Genomic DNA, 24724 nt, shown 5'->3' on the forward strand with positions numbered 1-24724 from the left:
TAGAGCCCTGAGTGTGACAGTTTGACTTCTCATCTTTTAAGTTGGCAGCACCAGTACTATCAATAGAGAAAATGTTTTAGAGCCCTGAGTGTGACAGTTTGACTTCTCATCTTTTAAGTTGGCAGCACCAGTACTATCAATAGAGAAAATGTTTTAGAGCCCTGAGTGTGACAGTTTTACGTCATGTCTTCCGCTGCTGTAGTGCAGAGAAGATAACCTGGATGGAGGTGTTGAGTCATCGAGTGGACGGGATGGAAGGAATCTATGAAGAATGGGGTGAGTGTCATTCAGGAACCTTATCTTTCTACCAACAGATAACTCAGGAATAAATTAGATTGGACCCTGATCGTGTTCTTGCCTCCAAATGGAAATTGCACAGGCCTATCAGATTATCTCAAAGGCCCTGTTGTTTCTCGTCTTTCCACTAGAGGTCAGAACACTCAATGATATTTGGCAGAGATTTAGCATGGATTGGTTTAGGTTCCATAGGCTTCCTCAGTGGGACTGTTTATGTTTATTCATTCATTGTTGTGTTTAAAACTAATAAGTCAAACGACAACACATATTCTAAGGTGTAATGCACATTTATAAACACACGTGTTTAGAACCTTAAGCACGTCGCCTGTCTCAGACTGTCCTCAGGTACGATGCACTGAGGTCTACGTAGCACAGCAGCCAGGGGAACTGAGTGTACAGTTGGGTGATACCATCAACGTCATACAGAAAACTGCTGATGGTAGGTTGATGTGGACCAGAAAATCATGACAGTGTTTTTCACTCAGGTACTACTACTCTCTACCGGGTACAGTCAGAGGAGGATGGGGCCAACCCGGCCCGCTGAGTCTAGTTCCCATAGAGATCCTAATTAAATTACTACGGGGTCTATGTCGTAAACCCTCAAAGTGCCCGAAATTGGGTGAAAATGGCAGCCATCTTGGTCAGGGAGAAATCCAAAACCAGTCTATTTGGATTGAATGGCAGTAGAGGCATTTCCTGCTTTTCCTCATGCAGGACAATACAAGAAAGGCATGTGAGGTATCAGAAATTGTGTAATGGAATTAAAGTCAACCTAAAATATTGATATATAATGCTAAATACAGTTTATACGGGTTGTATATCAGTTTTCTATAAATAGCCTCTAAAATATTTGTAAACAGACTATAATGTCTCAGATTTAGTTTAATTGTGAAGCTGTGAGTGATGTTATATGATACAATATCAGTACTTGTTGCATTTACAACTTGTCTAAGTCCCATCATCGACTGGACTGACTGCATTGTTTGAACAGAATGTTGGAGGCTCCTGAGTGGCGCAGCGGTCTAAGGCACTGCATCTCAGTGCTAGAGGTGTCACTACAGACTCTGGTTCAATTCTAGGCCGTATCACAACTGGCCTTGATCGGGAGTCCCATAGGGAGGCGCACAATTGGCCCAGCGTCGTCCGGGTTTGGCCGTGGTAGGCCGTCACTGTAAATAAAAAAATATTGTCTACCTAGCTAATACACATACAGTGCAGATAAATTATTCACATTCATTGTTTTACACAATATCTTATCACAGCACTGGCAAACCATGGTTGACCAACTCCCTGACCAACATGGCTGACTTTTGGACCATCATAAGAAGGTTCCATGCTAGTTAGTATTCTAACTCCTCATTCTATGATAGTTATTCTCAAGGTGTATTCCTTCTACAGAGTTTTTCCTTGCCACTGTGCTTCTGCTTGCCCTTTGAGGTATAGGGTACAGGCCGGGTTACTGTAAAGCACTTCAGGACAATTTCCTGTGGGTGTAAAAAGGGAAATATAAATCAATGTGATTTTACAGGCTAATTTGCTTTTTCCAATCTCAATACTGCTTGTAATCATGTCTTGGAAGTCCATCTTCATACCCCCCCCACTAACAACATGTCTCGCTATCGCAGGTTTCCTAGAGGGCAGGAGACTTGTGGACGGTGAGCGGGGCTGGTTCCCGGATTACTGTGCGGTGCAGGTCACCAATGAGTACGTCCAGAGAAAACACCTCAGGCAGCGCTACCATGTTTTACAGACTGCCAACCGCATCCTGAACAGACGGCACACTGTTCCCCAGGCAACTGCCTGCTTCAGATAGAAAGGTCTTTCTGAACGAGGTCTGCATCGCAAATGGCACCCTATCTATCCCTTATATCAGGGCGTTCACAATAATTAGACGGTTGATAAACTGAATTAGGTTAGTTTCAAATGGGGTTGGAGTGAAAACCCACAGGAGGGTAGCTCTCCAGGAACAGGGTTTGAGAGCCCTGGTGTAAACCTACAGGAGGGTAGATCTCCAGGAACAGGGTTTGAGAGCCCTGGTGTAAACCTACAGGAGGGTAGCTCTCCAGGAACAGGGTTCGGGAGCCCTGCATGATGCACTTCTTCTGATCAGGGCCAATAGGGCTCTGGTCAAAAGTAGTGCACTATATAGGGAAAAGGTTGCCATTTGGGATGCAGAGGAGATATAACCAGTCACACTCTTGATGTATTTCAGTCAGTTGATAATGTTCAGCTTTTAATTTACTCTGAACCTGAGTGTTTATTCTTACTATGTTTCTTATTCTGTTTATACACATTTTATTTCATTGAAATGACATATGACAGAATATCATTATAACTTACTGCAATTTAATTCTTTATGAAAATAAACTACAACGTATGAAATTGATTTGATTAATAACCGAAATATTTCTTATAATATTCCATATATCAGATTAACCAATTACAATAACTTCCTTGGTTACTTTTCATCCAATCTAGATTTGTAAAGTAATTCCATAAATTCCCATATTCACCAATCGTAAAGGACCTATCAAATGCAATCTGAACCAATAAGAGAGCGAATTAGTTGAGTTCTGTCCAATGACAAAGTGTCTTGTGGCTTCGAGCTTTTCCCGGAGACCCATCCAGTATATCGTATTCATTATTGGAGTTCCAGGATTTCAAGACGAAGGACAGAAGGTACGATCTCTTTTTTTTAACGGATTTATAGTTGCAATTTACTGTTACTTTTTTTGTTGAAAGATTGATTTATCAAATGCACTACAGAAAGATACAAAATAATCAACGTTCTGAAGTTACTCAATCAGTGGGGAATGCATGTTTTTTTATGTAGGCTTCTCGTCGGTGTAACGTAACTTTTTCTTCGGCATGAATTATAACCAACAGTAAATGTCACTGTTTTCGAGGCTCGTGATTGCTTCTTAGGTTATTTTAACTTGCGCTTTCACAACATTCTCATGACCACTATAATTAACTTTGATTGCAAAAGCAGCTATAACCAACAGCTATAACTAACTATACGTTAATTTGTTTAACTTTCCCATCGGATATAGTGTTTCATATGTAGATCAATCGCTGATTATTTTTCATTAATGTTTTAATACACATGTGCTTTTTATCGACCACGATGTCAAATGAAATCGTTTTGCACTTAAAATGTCCGGTCGTACGTTGGACCAAATAAAAGTAGCATTTATGGGCGTGGGGGTGGCCAGGGGTTGTCCTGGGTGCAACATGCAGAATTCATTACAAATCCAATATATTGTAAACATATAAATCCGTAGGAATATGGAAAGGGCAGACATGGTTTTGAGTTTATCTGCAACGCATTGAACCACTGACGCAAACTGTCTGAAGAGTAACCGCGAGGCCTCAGGCGGAGGAGCCACTTACTCACTACTAACGTTACCTGTTGCATTTCTTTTCACAGAAGTTCAGATTTTGACTTCATTCATACGCCATTGTGTTATTCATAGTTAACACGTAGTTAATCAATTGCATTTAGATGTATTGTCAAAACAATGTTAAGCAAAGGCCCAAGTCCTACACAGACAGTGTGGAGATAGTCTACTACATTATGTGTCGCAGTGTTCTGACTGAGATTTGGGTTAAGAGTTTGAGACCCAAGAGTGCCAACCAACCCTATGCCTTCCCACAAAGAAATGCCTCAACGGAAATAATTATATCAGAAATAGAAAGGCACTAAAATATAAAACAAAAGGCATGAGGGGGATTTTTTTTTAAACCTTTTTTTATAATAGTTATTTTCAACTAAAATGTTCTGTTGTATTTTAATGGACTGAGACTCGAAACCACAATAGTGCTATTTCAGTCCAAACTTTTCTCATCTCTGAAATCAACTCTCAACTGATTGAATGACAGACAAGATTCCTTGGGAAAGGAGATATTGATTTGAATTCATTAAATCAATTCGGTTTAGTCTTATGACTGATTCCTCACAAAACCCAGACAAAAAAAATACAATTATTTGGGGGAATTTTTATTAAATTGAATCCATAGAATAGTACTCTGGAGGAAGAATCTAAAAGTATAATTATTTTTTAAATCAAAGTTGCCATATTTTTATATATTTTTCTTTAACGTGGAACTGACAGCATTTGAACTACTTTGTCTATTTGTATCATATCAGTCAAAAATATAAAATTCCCAGTTTATGCTACAATACAACTTTTGGGTGTGTTTGTAAATTCAATCTGGTGTGTCAGAGTGCGCTCTGGGTGTTTGTAAATTGAGCATTGTCACATTGTCTGTTTTGTAAATTCAGATCATTTCGCTCTCGGAGCGTTCCCGAACGCATTCTGGATGATGAATTGCGTTGATCTGAACTTTCTGACCTCACAACGGCAGTCACGCACCCACGCTAACTGGCTAATGTTGGCTAGCTTGCTAACTACTTCCAGACAAATGAGAGAACACCTCACTCTGACCATTTTACTCTCCCTAGCAGAGGTAGTTAGGCTGTTGTTGTTATCCAGAGCGTTGGTGACTGCAACTGTGCCATTGGCAAAAACAATTCATTGCGCTTTTTTGCCGACTTTTACTGACACCAGCCATATTCCAACGGGTGTTGAACGTTCGTAGATTCGTCAGTTATTCTGCGCTGTGGCACACTCAAACGAGAGTGCTCTGAAATCAGAGAAGATGGCCAGAGCGAATTTACGAACGCACCCTTTATAAGAGGTTTTTAAAAATAGATTATATTTGACTCAATTCCATGACTTACAACAGTAAGACATTGTTGGCAGAATAGATGGATGCAGTTCAATGCATGACTAATATAAATTCACAAATACATTTCTTGTTAGTACAAAAAAATGGTGAATTGGTTTGCTAGCTAACTATGGTGAACTTACGCTAACTAGATAACAGTTGTTCATCTCTTGCTTTTGTAAAGTCACTCTGGCTACTCCGATTTCAGCGCCCTCTCGTCTGAGTGGCAGAGTGCAGAATAACTGATGAATTTATGAACGCTCAACACCTGCTAAATATGACCGGTGTCAGTAAAAGTTGGCCAAAAAAAAAAGTTGTACAATTGTTTTCAGCAGCACAGTTTGTCACAAAATAACATAAATACAGCCTAGTTAACAACCTCTGCTAGTGCGATTTAAAAAATAAATAAATAATAATATATAATTTTTAAACAAACATTTTTTTTTTGTGGTCTGAGTGAGGAGTGTTCTCTCATTTATCTGGAAGTAACTAGCAAGCTAGCCAACTTTGTACAGTTAGCTTGGGTGCTTGACTGCTGTTGTGAGGATCGCTCGGATCAACCCTACTCCTCGGGCAGAGTGTCCAGTGTGCGCTCTGAACTCTCGGACAGGGAAGCGCTCTGAATTTACGAATGACTCGGAGCACACACTGACACACTGGAGGCAGTTTTCGAACGCACCCTTAGTTGTCAAATGTATTTGGCATCGATCAAATAGGTGGGCAGTCAGGCAAGTTCCCATTCAGTTCTCAGAACGTGGGATGGGACAGGCATGCATTGGCAGGCAAGATGAGGGTTTATCTAATGTTCCCTCGTTAGATTTGAACTCCTCTTGCTCTGGCTTCCATTAGTTGTCCATCTTGTTCTTGTGATTTAACTGCGGAAGAGAGCCTACCTTTTTTATGGTTGTTTGATCAATAGGACTGTAATGTTCTCAAATGTAAGAGGACTCCCAAGTGGTATTGACATATTTGCAGAAATCCTTCCAGTATTTTGTAGATTTTGGCTAATGTGTTCTAACGATCTAAAGTCACGCTGTTTTAACTGCCAGTAAACACACAGTCCAGTTCAAAGTGAATGATGCCATGGGTAACAATATAACTTTAGACCGTCCCCTCGCCCATACCCGGGCGCGAACCAGGGACCCTCTGCACACATTAACAACAGTCACCCACGAAGCATCGTTACCCATCGCTCCACAAAAGCCGCAGCCCTTGCAGAACAAAGGGAACTACTACTTCAAGGTCTCAGAGCAAGTGACGTCACCGATTGAAACGCTATGTAGCGCGCACCGCCCACTAGCTAGCCGTTTCACATCCGTTATACATGTCCAACTGTTGCTATACTGCTAGAGGTGACCTAATTTTATGATCTACCGGTATTGATTCACATACCGGTTTGGCTTTTTACTTTACCTTCTATAATGGTATTTGAATGTTTAGGTTATTACATGTGAAATGGGGCTACCAAGTGGCACTGTGGTCTAAGGTTCTGCATCTCAGTGCTACTACAGACCCTGGTTCGTTTATAAGCTGTATCACAACCGTCCGTGATTGGGAGTCCCATAGGGCGGCACACAATTGGCCCAGCGTCATCCGGGGTTAGGGTTGGCCCGGGGTAGTGCTCTCCGGGTTTCCACACAGACGACCACGAGACTGCTTGCGTTCAGTCTCCATGTTGATGACAATGATGCTGTTTTCACTTCTTATTATAAATCCATTGGTGTTCTATAATTTGTTTCTTATTTCCGCAAATGGCTAGTTTTGTCTTTTCTTAGCAAGTTGGGCCCTAAATCGTGTTAGCCTCTACCGCTAGTAAATGTACTGAGTCAGAGCAAACGTAACTAGCTATACAACCTGATAATACCAGCGATGGTGTCAGATGCCACTCTGGAAATGTAAATAATGCCACTTTAATGACGTTAACATGTTTCTTACACTACTCATCTCATATGTCTATGTACTGTACCTGTATACCATCTATTGCACTTTGCCTATGCCGCTCGGGCCATCGCTCATCCATATATTTACATGTACATATTCTCATTCACCCCTTTTTAGATTTGTGTGTATTAGGTAGTTTTTGGGGAATTGTTAAATTACTTGTTAGATATTACTACACTGTCGGAACTAGAAGCATAAGCATTTCGCTACACTCTCATCAACATCTGTTAACCATGTGTATGTGACTGATTTGATTTGCCCGTAGCATATATTATGTTAAACAATAACTTTAAAATGAGTGGGGAAAATTTGCAATATTCATGTTTTATATTTTTCAATAATCATAAAGTCATGCAAACATTTTATAAAAACAAAAATGGCATCAAAATACTACTTGTATTTCCTGGTTGTTGTTTGTTGTTGTCTGGGTTTGGTGAGGAACCTTATTGATACTATAGATAATATTAGTCATGTCTCAAGTTCCTTTCGCAAATTATTGTGAGCAATCTACTGAGTAAACGTAATGCATTTTCTACAGTAGTTTGAGAAGGATTTGTTTTGTTTGATTATAGAGGGTAAATCAGGGCAGGCCATGATAAGGTGTGTAAGATATCCTAACCATGCCTCATTGATACCTCCTACACACTTGTCACTGTGTGATGAATGGTTGTAAAGTAGTCATTTCCCCCTTTTTTATTTTTCTGACATCAAGAAGCTGTGTTTAGCCAATTCATTAGACAGAGTGAAAAGCAAATATTGCTATCTTAGTTCCAGATATGACCTTTGATTTTGTGTGGGGTTTTTGTATGAGTCACCCAGAAATACCTCCAACCTTCTTAAAGTTCCAATGCAGCTCTTATAAAAAAACAACAACTCAATATCAAATCCTTTCTAGGTAAAAGTTAAGTAACTTACTGTGATTTGTTTAAAATGTAAAATGGCCAAAAATAATCACAAATAGCTTCCTTAGCAAAAGAGCAATTTCTCAAGCAACAATTTCTCAAGCAACAATTTTGCGAGGGCTGTCTGGGAGTTGTCTTACTGAGGAGAGTAAAATGGGAAGCTGTTATTGGCTGTTATTGGCTGTGCGATTGTTATTGGCTGTGCGATTGTTATTGGCTGTTATTAACTGTTATTGGCTGTTATTGGCTGTTATTGGCAAGAGAGGTTTGGAACCCTCTTCTTTTATTCCTGTTTAACTAATTTACCGCCTAGTGATGTCACCAGGCAGGCCAAAAAATTCCATCCCACCAAAACAGGCTGAAATTTCAGGTGTTCTTTTCAAACTGCTCTTACACTAAAAGAGCATGATCATTTTCACAATATTATTCCAACCTCATAGTGGGGAAGTATGTATGTATAAAACACAGGAAAATCATGTGTTTGACTGCACTGGGCTTTTTAAACATATTTAATGCAGAACCCTGATACCACAACCTTTTTTTAAAAGAGGTCTAGTCTCTCACCTTTCAAACAGACTGTTGCTGAATTTTCTTTTATATTTGATAAGTATTACTGGCAACAAAGCCTGTACTTTTATTTCCTGCAACCAACCTAGTCGTGATTGCGGTAATGAATTGTAAAAGTCCTGCCAACCCCGCAGTATAAACATCACCTTACATCTTACCGTCTTGGGCACGTATTAACAAAATCAACATTCTATTGCTGTCTGACATCAAACTCTCCCTTATCATTTATTAAAAACTATAAACACAAAAAAGGCAGTCTGCATGACATCGCAGCAGCCTGGTCCAAATAGTAACGTTACATGCTCTATTTTCTGCACCTAAAACCCCAACCATTTTAAAATGTGTTTAGGATAGCTATGTCAGTCCAGCAAGCCAGGAGCAACTTTCTCTAAACAATGTTTTGGTTTGCGTTAGCCTGTTAGCTAATGTAGCTATCTAACATTAGCTGGCTAGCCAGCTCGTATTATACCAGAACATATCTGACAATGTTTTGACAATGTTTTGAGTTTAACTTTTTTTTTTTCTTGTTACATTGCACAACCTTCAATGTTATGTCATAATTATGTAAAATTCTGGCAAATGAGTTTGCAATGAGCCAGGCTGCCCAAACTGTTGCATGTACCATGACACAATTTCACCTGGTTCATATTGTCTGCTAACCTGGATTTATTTTAGCTAAATATGCAGGTTTAAAAATATATACTTCTGAGTATTGATTTTAAGAAAGGCATGGGTGTTTATGGTTAGGTACAGTCGTCCAACGATTGTGCTTTTTTCGGAAATGCTCTTTTGTTAAATCATCCCCCAGCGCTGCATTGATTATATGCAACGCAGGACACGCTAGATAAACTAGTAATATCATCAACCATGTGTAGTTATAACTAGTGATTATGATTGATTGTTTTTTTATAAGATAAGTTTAATGCTAGCTAGCAACTTACCTTGGCTTCTACTGCATTCATGTAACAGGCAGGCTCCCCGTGGAGTGCAATGAGAGGCAGGTGTTTATAGCGTTGGACTAGTTAACTGTTGGGTTGCAAGATTGCATCCCCCGAACTGACAAGGTGAAAATCTGTCGTTCTGCCTCTCAACAAGGCAGTTAACCCACCGTTCCCAGGCCATCATTGAAAATAAGAATGTGTTCTTAACTGACTTGCCAAGTTAAATAAAGGTATACATTTTTTTTTCTTCAAATCGGCAAAATCTGCGCCCAAAAATACCAATTTCCGATTGTAATGAAAACTTGAAATCGGCCATTCCGATTAATCAGTCGACCTCTAGCACACTCTACCGACCTGTTTCAGCTGGGACCCCTTTAGCCTCTGTAATCCAAATGTTAGCAATGCTAACAAGTACATGTACAATGCTAGAATGCTAACGAAATGCAAACCTTTTTACAGTCTCCGACCTAAACTATTTGCAAAAATGCTACTCCCAGTTTGCTGCACGGACAAAACAAATATTAGACAGCAAGGCTCTTGATCCCGGAGGGGATTCTCTGCTGTTAGTCTTTGAAGTGGAGCTTGGTTTTGGAATACGTTAACATTTTAGACAGTCAACTTAATAGTTATATGATATCTAGCTGGTAAACATTTTAGTTGTGAATTCCGTACTGTAACTAGATCACCTGGTACCTGCTGCACAACAATGAGAGACTCACACGGCTCCGGTCTCTCGTCGTTGCGTACTTGTAAACAGACATCATGTGACTGGGGAGTACTGGTTAGCTTCATAATGAAACACTGTGGCAGGTGAAATGAAGAACGCCATCTTTATCTTCTAACGTATTGCACAAGTTGACTGCAGGTATTTACTTAAACTACAAATATTCAAATGTGTATATATAAATAATAACTTTCAATAAATAGATTCAATAGTATTGGAAAACCCTCCCTTGGCAATACCCAGATACCCCAATGTATATGGTACACTGCCCAAGTCTAATAAACATTGGCCAATACATTTTCACCCAATTCTTTCTCCCTCTTCAGTGGTAAACAGTTTGACATGTTGATTTGACCACTGCATCAAACATACTTGTATCCTTTGTTGTCAAGCAGAGATGCCACCTGCCTGAGACTGATTTATCCTGAGGCCTGAAGATTCTTCATTCTAGAAGCCTATTTACATTAGTTGCTGCCTTTTGCAGCGCACCACAGATTTGAAACTTTTCTATTTACTTTGTCCTTAACTTGAACTGTTCTGAATGTCTGTTTCTGCAGGAGTGAGTGACCCAGTGGGCTGGTTGGTGTGCGGGGAGAGCAGCAGCTATGGGTGAAATGGAGGGCTCCTACAGGGCCATACAGACCCCTGGCACCCGGCTGGGGGCCCAGTTCAATGCTGGGATCAGTACCTTGGAGCCGGGCCAGAGCCTCAGTGATGCCTTGGGCCCCGTGGGTAGGAGCCCAGGCAGGGGACTACAGCTCAGGGTCCAGGGCCTGGACGACTCCCAGGAGTTTTACGACTTGGAGGTGAGTTGCCCGTAGAATTACTAATTCACGTTGCGGTCATGCTAGTTCTTGACGACTCTTTATTAATCTTCAGAAGGGGTAGTTGGATACCACTTGTAGAACAGATCCACACAGCTTCAATATATGGTCATAATTAAATAAATCAAACGTATCTTTTGTTAAATTTACGGGGAGATCAAAATGCAATGCATGTCTTTCTGTTGGTCAGAAAAATCACATTGCAACAGTATCTTTCCTAATTTGTCAAGTAAGAGAAGCTTTTCTGTAGCAGAGGCACAACATCAGAGCACGTCGTTCCCAAAGTCCCTGACTCGGGTGGTGACAGCTGCCACATGGCTTTGGTCCACAAATCCCTTCCCACCCCCCTTTAAGACCGCTTACTGTTGGGATGCCCTGGTGTTACTTTAGTCTGATTAACACTATGGAGCTGGGATGCCCTGGTGTTACTGTATTCTGTTTTACACTATGGAGCTGGGATGCCCTGGTGTTACTGTATTCTGTTTTACACTATGGAGCTGGGATGCCCTGGTTTTTACTGTATTCTGTTTTACACTATGGAGCTGGGGTGCCCTGGTGTTACTGTATTCTGTTTTACACTATGGAGCTGGGATGCCCTGGTGTTACTGTATTCTGTTTTACACTATGGAGCTGGGATGCCCTGGTTTTACTGTATTCTATTTTGCATTATGGAGTTGGGATGACCCTGGTGTTACTGTATTCTGTTTTACACTATGGAGCTGGGATGCCCTGGTTTTACTGTATTCTATTTTACATTATGGAGTTGGGATGACCCTGGTGTTACTGTATTCTGTTTTACACTATGGAGCTGGGATGACCCTGGTGTTACTGTATTCTGTTTTACACTATGGAGCTGGGATGCCCTGGTTTTACTGTATTCTATTTTACATTATGGAGTTGGGATGACCTGGTTTTACTGTATTCTATTATTTTTAATGCTACTGTTACTCACTATTGTCCCTACTGTGGCTGTGATCTATGCCTCGCTTCCCTGTGGTTTGGCTGTTTGGTGTAGCCCGGTCAGTGAGGTGTGGTCATGACTGCAATATGATGGCCACATTTCCTTACCCGTTCCTTTCCACCTGACCAAGACATCTATCCTTCCTGTACTTTGATGTTCCTCCAGTCTGTTCTGACTCCTCTTCTCTCTGGCTCGTAGTCAGGTCACAGCACACTGTCAAGTTGAGCAGACAACGACTTCAATTAGGCCTCTCCCAAATACTGTCAGGAAAACTGTAAATCACTATGGAGAGATGGAAGAGCGAGAGGGAGCATGTGTTTGTCACTTTTCTTTACACATGCGAGCACGGTTTTACAGTTCACACACAAGACTATGGCTATGAGGCAATGCCATAGCTGTATATTTGAGGAGTTTGGGTTTTCTACTAAAGAGGTTTTGTTTTTGTTAGTCCAGTTGTCACTCAAGTATGACACATGACTTTAGCTCCATATGCTTTTTCTAGCCTGTAACTCCTGAGGTGCTACTGGTAGGCCAGCATTTTGTATCATGGTGGGGGTGGGAGACTGGCTTTTGACCCTGTCAATAGTCAAGGCCACCACTGAAATCTAATGCATGGTTACTCTCTAGTGTCTCCTACTCAAGCTACTGGTTATTAAAATGAACTCTGGCTAAGGGAGCTTTACCCTGCTAATTATACCAGGACATAATAGAAGTAATAATAGATTGGGTTCTGATGGACTGGCTCTTAGGCCTTAGATAATGATTTCCTGCTGTCTTGCATAATGTTTTCATTCCCCACTTCTCTTGTATTTGTGACTGGTTTGCTGTCTGTTTATCCTCTGCCTGCCTGTCTACCTGGGTGGCTGATTTAGCTGGCTCTGCCTGGCTTGGTGGTTGGTTGGGCTGGCTGTCTCTCTGGCTTGGTGTGTGCAGGACCTCATTCACTAGGCTAATAGGAAGTGATGAGGAAGTCACTACATTACGCCACGTTTCCTGCTCTCTGGAGGGAGAAAATCCATCCAAGTAGAGTTTCCACTATGAATTAACACTGAAGGACTCTGAGTCGGTTACCACTAGGGCTGTTGCAGTGACCATATTACCGCCACACTGGCGGTCACGAGTCTTGAAGGCAGTCAAATTCCACGTGACTGTTTATTCTCCATAATTAGGCTTCTCCAAGCTCTGCTGATGCTGCTGATGGTCATTAGTAGCCAACCAAACTTGCTATCTGCCTGGTACAGCCAGTGTCTGACATCAATGCAAATGAATCAAACACGTTTTGAGAGCCGGTGAGCTCATGTTGCGCAACATTTCTAAAGGCTATGCAATTATGAGAGAGGAGTGATGGCCTCTATTAAAAAGAGGAGGATCCCCATCAGCTTTCAATGGGCTAGGTCTACTATATTTATTTATCAACTTTCCTAATATTAAGCAATGTGCTTATCTTTACAACAGGAGTATAGCCTACCTGGCTGGCATGAAAATGAACCATGGGAAAGCATCCTCCATTCACTATTTTTAAGTGGATAGATGACAGGTATTTATTTGCCTCTGTCTCTGTTTTGAGACGTGTGCATGATAATGTTCTAAATCAAATATTACATATTTGGCCAAACTGATTAATCTGGGGGAGAATGGTCAGTGAGGTGACCAAGAACCCAATGCGCACACTGACAGATCTCCAGAGTTCCTCTGTGGAGTTGGGAGAAACTTCCAAAAGGACAATCATCTCTGCAGTACCAATCTGTCCTTTTTATGGTAGAGTGGCCAGAAGGAAGCCACTCCTCAGTAAAAGGCACATGACAGCCCACTTGGAGTTTGCCAAAAGGCACCTAAAGGAATCTCAGACCATGAGAAACAAGATTCTCTGGTTTGATGAAGTTGCAGTGCCTTAGACTGCTGCGTCACTCGGAAGCCTGAGATGTAGCACGGGGACACCGCCGAGATCCCTTCATAATCTTATGCACCATATGCTGCTGGACACAAGATACAAACACAACTTTAATTTGCATGGCATTTCATTAACGTATGATTCAAACTAGAGAATTTTTTTATTTTTATAAACAACTGCAATGAAGACTGTTTATTAAACAGAACTATTATAAATAGTTTTAAACGAGGAAAACAAATCCCAGCAGTGACTATTGAAATCTCTTTTGGCCTGTGTTTTCAGTACTTTTGCTTTACTATTGATATTTTTGACTACTTTTTACTTCACTACATTCCTAAAGAAAATTATATACTTTTTACTCCATATGTACTTTTTTGTCCCCTGACACTCAAAAGTACTTGTTATATTTTGAATGCTTAGCAGGACAGGAAAACAGTCTGATTCACACACTTATCAAGAGAACATCCCTACTGCCTCTGATCTGGTGGACTCACTACACACAATGCTTTTTTTGTCAATTATGTCTTGAGTGTTGGTAGTGTTCCCCTGGCTATCTGTAAATGGGGTGGGGGGGGGCTTGTTTGCTTAATATAAGGAATTTCCAATGATTTTTTAAAACTTTTGATACTTATATAGCTAGTATATATATTGTAATAGCTAGTATATTCTAGCTATTACATTATTTTTCTTTTGATACTATTTCAAACCAAATACTTAAAAAAACAAACATTTTCTATTAAGGTATCTTTACTCAAGTATAACAATTGGGTATTCCCCCCTCCCACCTCTCTATCTGCTCAGTGACATGGGGTGGGATACTAATGACGCTCTCGAAGACAGAATGTCCCTCTAAAAGTGGAGTTCATTCTTCTAAACTTGTAGTTTCCTAACGTGCCATTGACTTTCATTTAAGATAGCTGGCTAATGTGTTTTGTAGTAGAAATACATAATTCCATGTTTCTAGAAGTGTATATGGAGTAATGATTTATCAAAAAGTAAGTATATACCATGTATTTCCTCGTTGACTAATAATTCATATAAATCTAGATTTGTGCTTTTTTTTTGGGACGATTTAAACATCACCGATGAGGATATGATGAACACTGCTTTTAATACTCTACTCTTTATAGCTACTATGGCTTGTAATTTTAATCTTGCTTGAAATTTTCCCATGTGGACTTTGTGCATAAATAGATACTAAATTGTAGTGTTTGATGTTTCAAATTGCTGTGCCCTTCAACAAACTGCCATCCTCCACAAATCCAACCAGGGCTTTGATGTTCTGAGTACTGCCTCTGGTCTGGTCCACAGCTGCAGGTAGCTGGTATGGTCAATGTCAGCATAGTCACACATTAGCCTGTATGGTTCTTGTCCAGGGCTCCAGGCCCCTCCTACACCTAGAGCAACAGGAGAAAGCCCATCCTTGTGGTGTCTGGCCAGGAAGGCAGGGCAGGGAACACAGGGTTCTTTTATCCAGCCAGCCCCTCTCTTTACTGACCTCCACTTCTCAGCTCTCTACTCCAACTCACCATGCAAGTAGGGGGTGAAGGGGTGGGCTGTGGAACCAAGCGTTGTGAGAATGCGGGACTGGAGAGGGGAGGTGGGGTGGACGGGGAGGTGGGGTGGACGGGGCTAGCTTTGCATGCGGGACTGGAGGAACCAGGAGGTGGGGTAGACTGGGCTAGCTCAGCATGCGGGAGGGACAGGGAGGTGGGGTGGACAGGGAGGTGGGGTAGATGGGTCTAGCTCAGCAACTGGGACTGGAAAGGGACGGGAGGGACAGGGAGGTGGGGTAGACAGGACTAGCTCAATGTTAGCAAACAAGTACATAAATAGTGAGGTTGACATCCAAGTGGGGGACTCAGGAGGGGAGGAGAGAGGGGCAGCCTGTTTTTTTTTTAAAGACCAGTTGTGTCTGAGTTTGGGGCCATAGAGGAAGGGGGGGATGAACTCAAGAGTGAAGCTGCTTAGAGAAGCCCCACAGGACTTGTTGCCAAGGAATTTCAACAACTGATAATTTAAATTTTTAACCCGTTCAGTGACAGTCTCAGCCCGGAGAGGAGAGGCTGTTCCAGTATTGATTTCATGAGTTTCTTGTTTTGTGAAACCAGCAGAAGTTTATTTAGGACATGCAGTATGTGTTGGTAGAAAGTGGAACTCATAGTATATAAAAGCACGTATATTGTGAGTCACATGAAGATACTGCTTGAGTTGTTTAATCTGTTTTGTTCCAATTTTTATTTGAGTTCAGTTCACCCATGTTTTGCTTAATCATGAACTGCTGAAGGGTGACGCAATCGAAGCTCTGAATTTTATGGAACCTTCCCCTGGCATGACAAGCTCCCTGTCCCGCATGCTGAGCTAGCCCCGTCTACCCCACCTCCCTGTCCCTCATGCTGAGCTAGCCCCGTCTACCCCGTCCCCCCTCTCCAGTCCAGCATGCTGAGCTAGCCCTGTCTACCCCACCTCCCTGTCCCTCCCGTCCCGCATGCTGAGCTAGCCCCGTCTACCCCACCTCCCTGTCCCTCATGCTGAGCTAGCCCTGTCTACCCCACCTCCCTGTCCCTCCCGTCCCGCATGCTGAGCTAGCCCCGTCTACCCCACCTCCCTGTCCCTCCCTCATGCTGAGCTAGCCCTGTCTACCCCACCTCCCTGTCCCTCATGCTGAGCTAGCCCCGTCTACCCCACCTCCCTGTCCCTCCCTGTCTACCCCTCCCTCTCCAGTCAGCATGCTGAGCTAGCCCTGTCTACCCCACCTCCCTGTCCAGCATGCTGAGCTAGCCCCATCTACCCCACCTCCCTGTCCCTCATGCTGAGCTATCCCCGTCTACCCCATCCCCTCTCCAGTCAGCATGCTGAGCTAGCCCCATCTACCCCACCTCCCTGTCCAGCATGCTGAGCTAGCCCCATCTACCCCACCTCCCTGTCCCTCATGCTGAGCTAGCCCCGTCTACCCCATCTCCCCTCTCCAGTCAGCATGCTGAGCTAGCCCCATCTACCCCACCTCCCTGTCCAGCATGCTGAGCTAGCCCCGTCTACCCCACCTCCCTGTCCCTCATGCTGAGCTAGCCCCGTCTACCCCACGTCCCTGTCCCTGTCCAGCATGCCTAGCCCCGTACCCCACCTCCCTGTCCCTCATGCTGAGCTAGCCCCGTCTACCCCCCCTGTCCCTCCCTGTCCAGCATGCTGAGCTAGCCCCGTCTACCCCAGCATGCTGAGCTAGCCCCATCTACCCCACCTCCCTGTCCAGCATGCTGAGCTAGCCCCGCTACCCCACCTCCCTGTCCCTCATGCTGAGCTAGCCCCGTCTACCCCACGTCCCTGTCCCTCCCTGTCCAGCATGCTGAGCTAGCCCCGTCTACCCCACCTCCCTGTCCCTCCCGTCCAGCATGCTGAGCTAGCCCCGTCTACCCCACGTCCCTGTCCCTCCCGTCCAGCATGCTGAGCTAGCCCCGTCATCACAATGTCAGGATTAAAGGGATACTTTTGTACATTGGGATTTGGGGTAATTTCCTAATTTCCCAGAGAAAGATGTACTCATGGATACCTCCTCCTCATCCCCCACTTTGTACTCCAAGTATATATTATTAAATCATCATTTGATTTCAACGTTAGTAGTTTTGAAAATCCATACATAAAAATAAAACCTATTTTTCCTATGAACTATGCATTACATTCATCCGCTGTGACGGTGGGCGCAAGGATAGCCTGCGCATGAGTGTCAACAGGGCTGGCTTGCTGAGACATCGGGACAGCGGCAGTTATGAACGTGTTTGCTAGATATCAAGTAAGCTAAGTGTGGGAAGAGGACATCAACAGACTGCCATTGCGCTTCCAAAGCAATATTTTTTTACTTCGCAAATGTGAAGATTGTTGACACTGCTGGAATATATTTGTCAAACAATTAGCTAGCTTACATTAGCAAGTATCTAGCTAGTCTACGTGATGAGACTTGTCACATTGTAGTACGTCAATCACTTGTCCAATATCAAGTATGGTTCGTGGGTGTGCTGTAAAAACAAACCCAAAGAAGTGGCCGGCTAGAATCTTTAACAAACTTCCATTGAATTATCCAGACTGATTTTATTTTGTTATTAAGTATGGCTAGTTTCCCTGAATATAGATAACACTCCCCAGAGCTAGTAACATTAGCTAGTTTGCGACGCTGTTTTATATTTATTTTTACCCGCGGGATTATTTTAAGAGGATGGAATTGACGAGCGATAAGAAGTGACCCCCCCCACCAGGGATACAGCGGTCCCACCAGTGGCGTTCTACGCACATCGAACAAAGCGGAGTGGGGTTAAGTGTTAAGATGATCTAACATTTTGATTTAATAGTAGCTAGCTGTTCTCATGATAATGTGATAGGCTGTCCGTGTCATCTGCAGCATCTGCGTGTGAATGCCCTCCTCTCAAAGACGAAGAATAACTGAGTACAATTTATGTTCTTATTTTTCAGAGTAAATAACCCCAAAAATAATCTCATATGTGCTGTATGTAATGTCCTTGTGTTTAGATTGTATTCACTGGTTTCTTCTCTTTCCTCATTTGAGCCACTCAAAGATTTCAATGTTTACCCAAAACAAGCAAAACAGTGGATTGTGTGGACAGCATATCAGCCCACCACTTAAAGATTTAGGAATGACCTGATGGAGAGTACTGCTTGGACAAATACCGGGAGCCCAAAATCCTGTGGAAGAAGTGGTCGTCTGGCTGCCAACTTTACCCCCGTCCCAAAAACCTAGCAAGGAGGTCTGCAGTGACATGGTTCAAGGACACTTGGGGTGTTTTCTGACACCCCTAACTCACCCACTATCCATGAACATGGTCCTACTACCTAATACAAACACTCATGGGACATCAGTCGTTAGCTTCTGGTTATTATCACACTGTCTCGTCTATGGTACATTTACGGGCATTGATAATGTCAATGGTCTTTTCCGGTTCATGGATGATCTTGTCGTTACATACTGTAGGTCTATGCTGTGTTTTATTGGCTTTTACCAATCTGTTATATTGACCCTTCAGTATTCAGAATGTTATTGATCTGTTATATTGACCTTCAGTATTCAGAATGTTATTGATCTGTTATATTGACCTTCAGTATTCAGAATGTTATTGATCTGTTGTATTCACATGTTGCTGATCTAATACAATACACTAGCATGTGGCACACTGTAATGAATCACTAGTAGCAGATGGTATTATAATGAATCACTAGTAACAGATGGTACTACCATGTGGCACACTAATGACTCACTAGTAGCAGATGGTAATGAACAGATGGTTCTACCATGTGGCACACTGTAATGAATCACTAGTAGCAGATGGTAACAAACAGATGGTACTACCATGTGGCACACTGTAATGAATAACTAGTAGCAGATGGTAACAAACAGATGGTACTACCATGTGGCACACTGTAATGAATCACTAGTAGCAGATGGTAACAAACAGATGGTACTACCATGTGGCACACTGTAATGAATCACTAGTAGCAGATGGTAACAAACAGATGGTACTACCATGTGGCACACTAATGAATCACTAGTAGCAGATGGTAATAATGAATCACTAGTAGCAGATGGTAATGAACAGATGGTACTACCATGTGGCACACTGTAATGAATCACTAGTAGCAGATGGTAACAAACAGATGGTACTACCATGTGGCACACTAATGAATCACTAGTAGCAGATGGTAATGAACAGATGGTACTACCATGTGGCACACTAATGAATCACTAGTAGCAGATGGTAATGAACAGATGGTACTACCATGTGGCACACTAATGACTCACTAGTAGCAGATGGTAATGAACAGATGGTACTACCATGTGGCACACTGTAATGAATCACTAGTAGCAGATGGTAACAAACAGATGGTACTACCATGTGGCACACTGTAATGAATCACTAGTAGCAGATGGTAACAAACAGATGGTACTACCATGTGGCACACTGTAATGAATCACTAGTAGCAGATGGTAACAAACAGATGGTACTACCATGTGGCACACTAATGAATCACTAGTAGCAGATGGTAATGAACAGATGGTACTACCATGTGGCACACTAATGACTCACTAGTAGCAGATGGTAATGAACAGATGGTACTACCATGTGGCACACTAATGACTCACTAGTAGCAGATGGTAATGAACAGATGGTACTACCATGTGGCACACTAATGACTCACTAGTAGCAGATGGTAATGAACAGATGGTACTACCATGTGGCACACTAATGACTCACTAGTAGCAGATGGTAACAAACAGATGGTACTACCATGTGGCACACTAATGACTCACTAGTAGCAGATGGTAATGAACAGATGGTACTACCATGTGGCACACTAATGACTCACTAGTAGCAGATGGTAATGAACAGATGGTACTACCATGTGGCACACTGTAATGAATCACTAGTAGCAGATGGTAATGAACAGATGGTACTACCATGTGGCACACTGTAATGAATAACTAGTAGCAGATGGTAATGAACAGATGGTTCTACCATGTGGCACACTAATGACTCACTAGTAGCAGATGGTAATGAACAGATGGTACTACCATGTGGCACACTGTAATGAATCACTAGTAGCAGATGGTAACAAACAGATGGTACTACCATGTGGCACACTAATGACTCACTAGTAGCAGATGGTAACAAACAGATGGTACTACCATGTGGCACACTGTAATGAATCACTAGTAGCAGATGGTAACAAACAGATGGTACTACCATGTGGCACACTGTAATGAATAACTAGTAGCAGATGGTAATGAACAGATGGTTCTACCATGTGGCACACTAATGACTCACTAGTAGCAGATGGTAATGAACAGATGGTACTACCATGTGGCACACTGTAATGAATCACTAGTAGCAGATGGTAACAAACAGATGGTACTACCATGTGGCACACTAATGAATCACTAGTAGCAGATGGTAACAAACAGATGGTACTACCATGTGGCACACTGTAATGAATCACTAGTAGCAGATGGTAATGAACAGATGGTTCTACCATGTGGCACACTAATGACTCACTAGTAGCAGATGGTAATGAACAGATGGTACTACCATGTGGCACACTGTAATGAATCACTAGTAGCAGATGGTAACAAACAGATGGTACTACCATGTGGCACACTGTAATGAATAACTAGTAGCAGATGGTAACAAACAGATGGTACTACCATGTGGCACACTAATGACTCACTAGTAGCAGATGGTAATGAACAGATGGTACTACCATGTGGCACACTGTAATGAATCACTAGTAGCAGATGGTAACAAACAGATGGTACTACCATGTGGCACACTGTAATGAATCACTAGTAGCAGATGGTAATGAACAGATGGTACTACCATGTGGCACACTAATGACTCACTAGTAGCAGATGGTAATGAACAGATGGTACTACCATGTGGCACACTAATGACTCACTAGTAGCAGATGGTAATGAACAGATGGTACTACCATGTGGCACACTAATGACTCACTAGTAGCAGATGGTAATGAACAGATGGTACTACCATGTGGCACACTAATGACTCACTAGTAGCAGATGGTAATGAACAGATGGTACTACCATGTGGCACACTAATGACTCACTAGTAGCAGATGGTAATGAACAGATGGTACTACCATGTGGCACACTAATGACTCACTAGTAGCAGATGGTAATGAACAGATGGTACTACCATGTGGCACACTAATGACTCACTAGTAGCAGATGGTAATGAACAGATGGTACTACCATGTGGCACACTAATGACTCACTAGTAGCAGATGGTAATGAACAGATGGTACTACCATGTGGCACACTAATGACTCACTAGTAGCAGATGGTAATGAACAGATGGTACTGTCTAATGGTATTTATTACAGTGATGTCTGACTGTGAAGCTAAAGTCACCATTGTGTAATTACAACCGGCCCATTGCATCCTCTGCCTCCTTGAATACCATCTAGACTCCCGTCGGCGAGAGGGATATTAGTGGCACCAACGACACATGAAGGCAAGACTCTTCTGTTCCCTCGTCCTTATCGATCTCCCTTCACTGCCCACTCCAACGCCAGTCTTTCTGCAGTCAGCCTGTATTGACTGAGAACAGATGTTTTATTTGTTACTGTGTTCTGGGACAAACAGCCACTTACTCAACAGACAGTGGTCCATTCTGTCCAGCCGATATGCTTCTTGCAGTTTATATTGGGGACATGGACGAATGTGTTTTAACTCCAGGATTGATGAGCGGGAGAAATGTTCTCTGGGATTGTTAGTCTCTGGGTGAGCTGCTTTCTTCACTGTAGATATCAAGCCCTCCGATCGATGGCAGTCACAAGTCCCACTCTGTGCAGCACGAAAACATGTTGTTTTCCAAATGGTTGCCATTTCCCACAGTTGAGCCATCACTCCCCCTCCCAGACATGGCCCTCGTCGCCGCTCCTGGTAGCTCGTCTACCGGCTCCTCTGATTCAGCCTCCCTCCGTGCTCGTTAATTCCGGCTCTAATAAATATATCTCTGAATAAAAACGGTCTTCTCCCTCAGTCCGACATATCTTTAATAAAGGTTATGATGATTTACAAATAATAAACAAGCTACTAGAGTACCAACAGCTGAATGCCTTCTGGGAGTTTTATTTACAAAACCATACCAAGTCTCACAGGAAGAGAGCGCAGGCAGAACCCAAAGTAGTCCCTAGATGAGGAAGTTGCTCAATCTCCTTTCTTACGATTATCAGTAAAAAAAAAATGTAATTTATATTTTAATAAATTAGTTATGTATTGCTTTGTAACACTATCAATGACCAACCATCCAGCTTTGGAGTAGTTAGGTCAGGGTGTCCCATAGGGGTGAGCGTTTTGGTTTTTGCCCTAACACTACACAGCTGATTTCATATAATCAACTAATCATCAATCTTTGGATCATTTGAATCAGCTGTGTAGTGATAGAGTAAAAAAACAAAAGGTAGACCCCTTGAGGTCCTGACAGTGTCATTACATGTAGTAATATTTGGGGAGGCCAGCAGAGTGGAACAGAAGGGTTAGGGAAGGCAGGCGGGTAAATCTAATCTCTTCCCCTGATCCTGATTAGCGCAAGTTAGCTAACCATCCCACTGTTACCGGCTGACAAACACACTCTCTCTAGTTAGCTAACCATCCCACTGTTATCGGCTGACAAACACACTCTCTCTAGTTAGCTAACCATCCCACTGTTATCGGCTGACAAACACACTCTCTCTAGTTAGCTAACCATCCCACTGTTATCGGCTGACAAACACACTCTCTCTAGTTAGCTAACCATCCCACTGTTATCGGCTGACAAACACACTCTCTCTAGTTAGCTAACCATCCCACTGTTATCGGCTGACAAACACACTCTCTCTAGTTAGCTAACCATCCCACTGTTATCGGCTGACAAACACACTCTCTCTAGTTAGCTAACCATCCCACTGTTATCGGCTGACAAACACACTCTCTCTAGTTAGCTAACCATCCCACTGGTATCGGCTGACAAACACACTCTCTCTAGTTAGCTAACCATCCCACTGTTATCGGCTGACAAACACACTCTCTAGTTAGCTAACCATCCCACTGTTATCGGCTGACAAACACACTCTCTCTAGTTAGCTAACCATCCCACTGTTATCGGCTGACAAACACACTCTCTCTAGTTAGCTAACCATCCCACTGGTATCGGCTGACAAACACACTCTCTCTAGTTAGCTAACCATCCCACTGTTATCGGCTGACAAACACACTCTCTCTAGTTAGCTAACCATCCCACTGTTATCGGCTGACAAACACACTCTCTCTAGTTAGCTAACCATCCCACTGTTATCGGCTGACAAACACACTCTCTCTAGTTAGCTAACCATCCCACTGGTATCGGCTGACAAACACACTCTCTCTAGTTAGCTAACCATCCCACTGTTATCAGCTGACAGTATTTGGCCAGCTGGTCGTATACGTAGGGCGGTTCCCACCCACAGCTGGTATCGGTACTGTTTAGGCCTACAGCAAACATTGTTGATTTAGTATTGGACTCCTTCCTCAATAGATGAGGTGAGATTTGACATGTTGTAATACTCCTTCCTTTTGAATTGATCACCAGGCTGCAGGAGTTTCAGAACCCCTGGAATAAAGGGAAATATAGTGTTGTAGTAGCCCACTTGAACATTAGAAAGCAAATCTCAGAATGCTATTATTTAATGAATTATAAAGGACAGTTTGGAGACTTCCTGTAGTGGGTGGCCACACGATCGTGTTTAAAGCTTTTTTTTGTTTTTGTGATGTGCAGTTCACAAACGATTAGTTAATTTGGTACTCTTTTTACTGACTCAAGTCGTGCTTCGTGTTTTTGTTGTTGTGAGTGACTCGTTCATTTTAGTAATTAGTTTTGACCTGCTGACCGCAGTGAAGTCTTACAGCAGGATTACTACACTCTCTTCTGGCCCAGTGGCTCCAGTGAAGTCCTACAGCAGGATTACTATACTCTCCTCCTGCTCAGTGGCTCCAGTGAAGTCTTACAGCAGGATTACTACACTCTCTTCTGGCTCAGTGGCTCCAGTGAAGTCCTACAGCAGGATTACTACACTCTCCTCCTGCTCAGTGGCTCCAGTGAAGTCCTACAGCAGGATTACTACACTCTCCTCCTGCTCAGTGGCTCCAGTGAAGTCCTACAGCAGGATTACTACACTCTCTTCTGTCCCAGTGGCTCCAGTGAAGTCCTACAGCAGGATTACTACACTCTCCTCCTGCTCAGTGGCTCCAGTGAAGTCCTACAGCAGGATTACTACACTCTCCTCCTGCTCAGTGGCTCCAGTGAAGTCCTACAGCAGGATTACTACACTCTCCTCTGGCTCAGTGGCTCCAGTGAAGTCCTCCAACCAACTACTGTCTGTCATGTAGCCGTGCAGGAAAACAGATCGT

The 24724-nt window shown here is 42.7% G+C and overlaps 2 protein-coding genes across 3 annotated transcripts in view; both read left to right on the plus strand.

Annotated features, from left to right (window-relative positions):
* The window catches only part of LOC112233515 (ephexin-1), a 36084-nt gene extending 33401 nt beyond the window's left edge, over positions 1-2683 (plus strand). The window contains exons 11-13 of one of the 2 annotated variants that reach the window (XR_006083495.1): positions 203-276; positions 643-736; positions 1923-2060. Coding sequence is in view for 1 of the 2 variants with exons in the window: in XM_042322596.1 (XP_042178530.1) it covers positions 203-276; positions 632-736; positions 1923-2110 (367 nt within the window). In the remaining variant the exon portion in view is untranslated. Of the gene's footprint in view, positions 1-202; positions 277-631; positions 737-1922 lie in introns of both variants that reach the window. The other variant, XM_042322596.1, reaches the window with a different exon arrangement.
* A 190-nt stretch (positions 2684-2873) lies between these two features.
* Positions 2874-24724, plus strand: part of farp2 (FERM, RhoGEF and pleckstrin domain protein 2) — a 90256-nt gene continuing 68405 nt past the window's right edge. The window contains exons 1-2 of the mRNA XM_042322733.1: positions 2874-2976; positions 10661-10909. Coding sequence (XP_042178667.1) covers positions 10709-10909 — 201 coding nt within the window. The 5' untranslated portion in view covers positions 2874-2976; positions 10661-10708. The remainder of the gene's footprint in view (positions 2977-10660; positions 10910-24724) is intronic.

Source organism: Oncorhynchus tshawytscha, linkage group LG05 (genome assembly GCF_018296145.1).
Source record: "Oncorhynchus tshawytscha isolate Ot180627B linkage group LG05, Otsh_v2.0, whole genome shotgun sequence".
NCBI classification, from domain to species: Eukaryota; Metazoa; Chordata; class Actinopteri; order Salmoniformes; family Salmonidae; genus Oncorhynchus; species Oncorhynchus tshawytscha.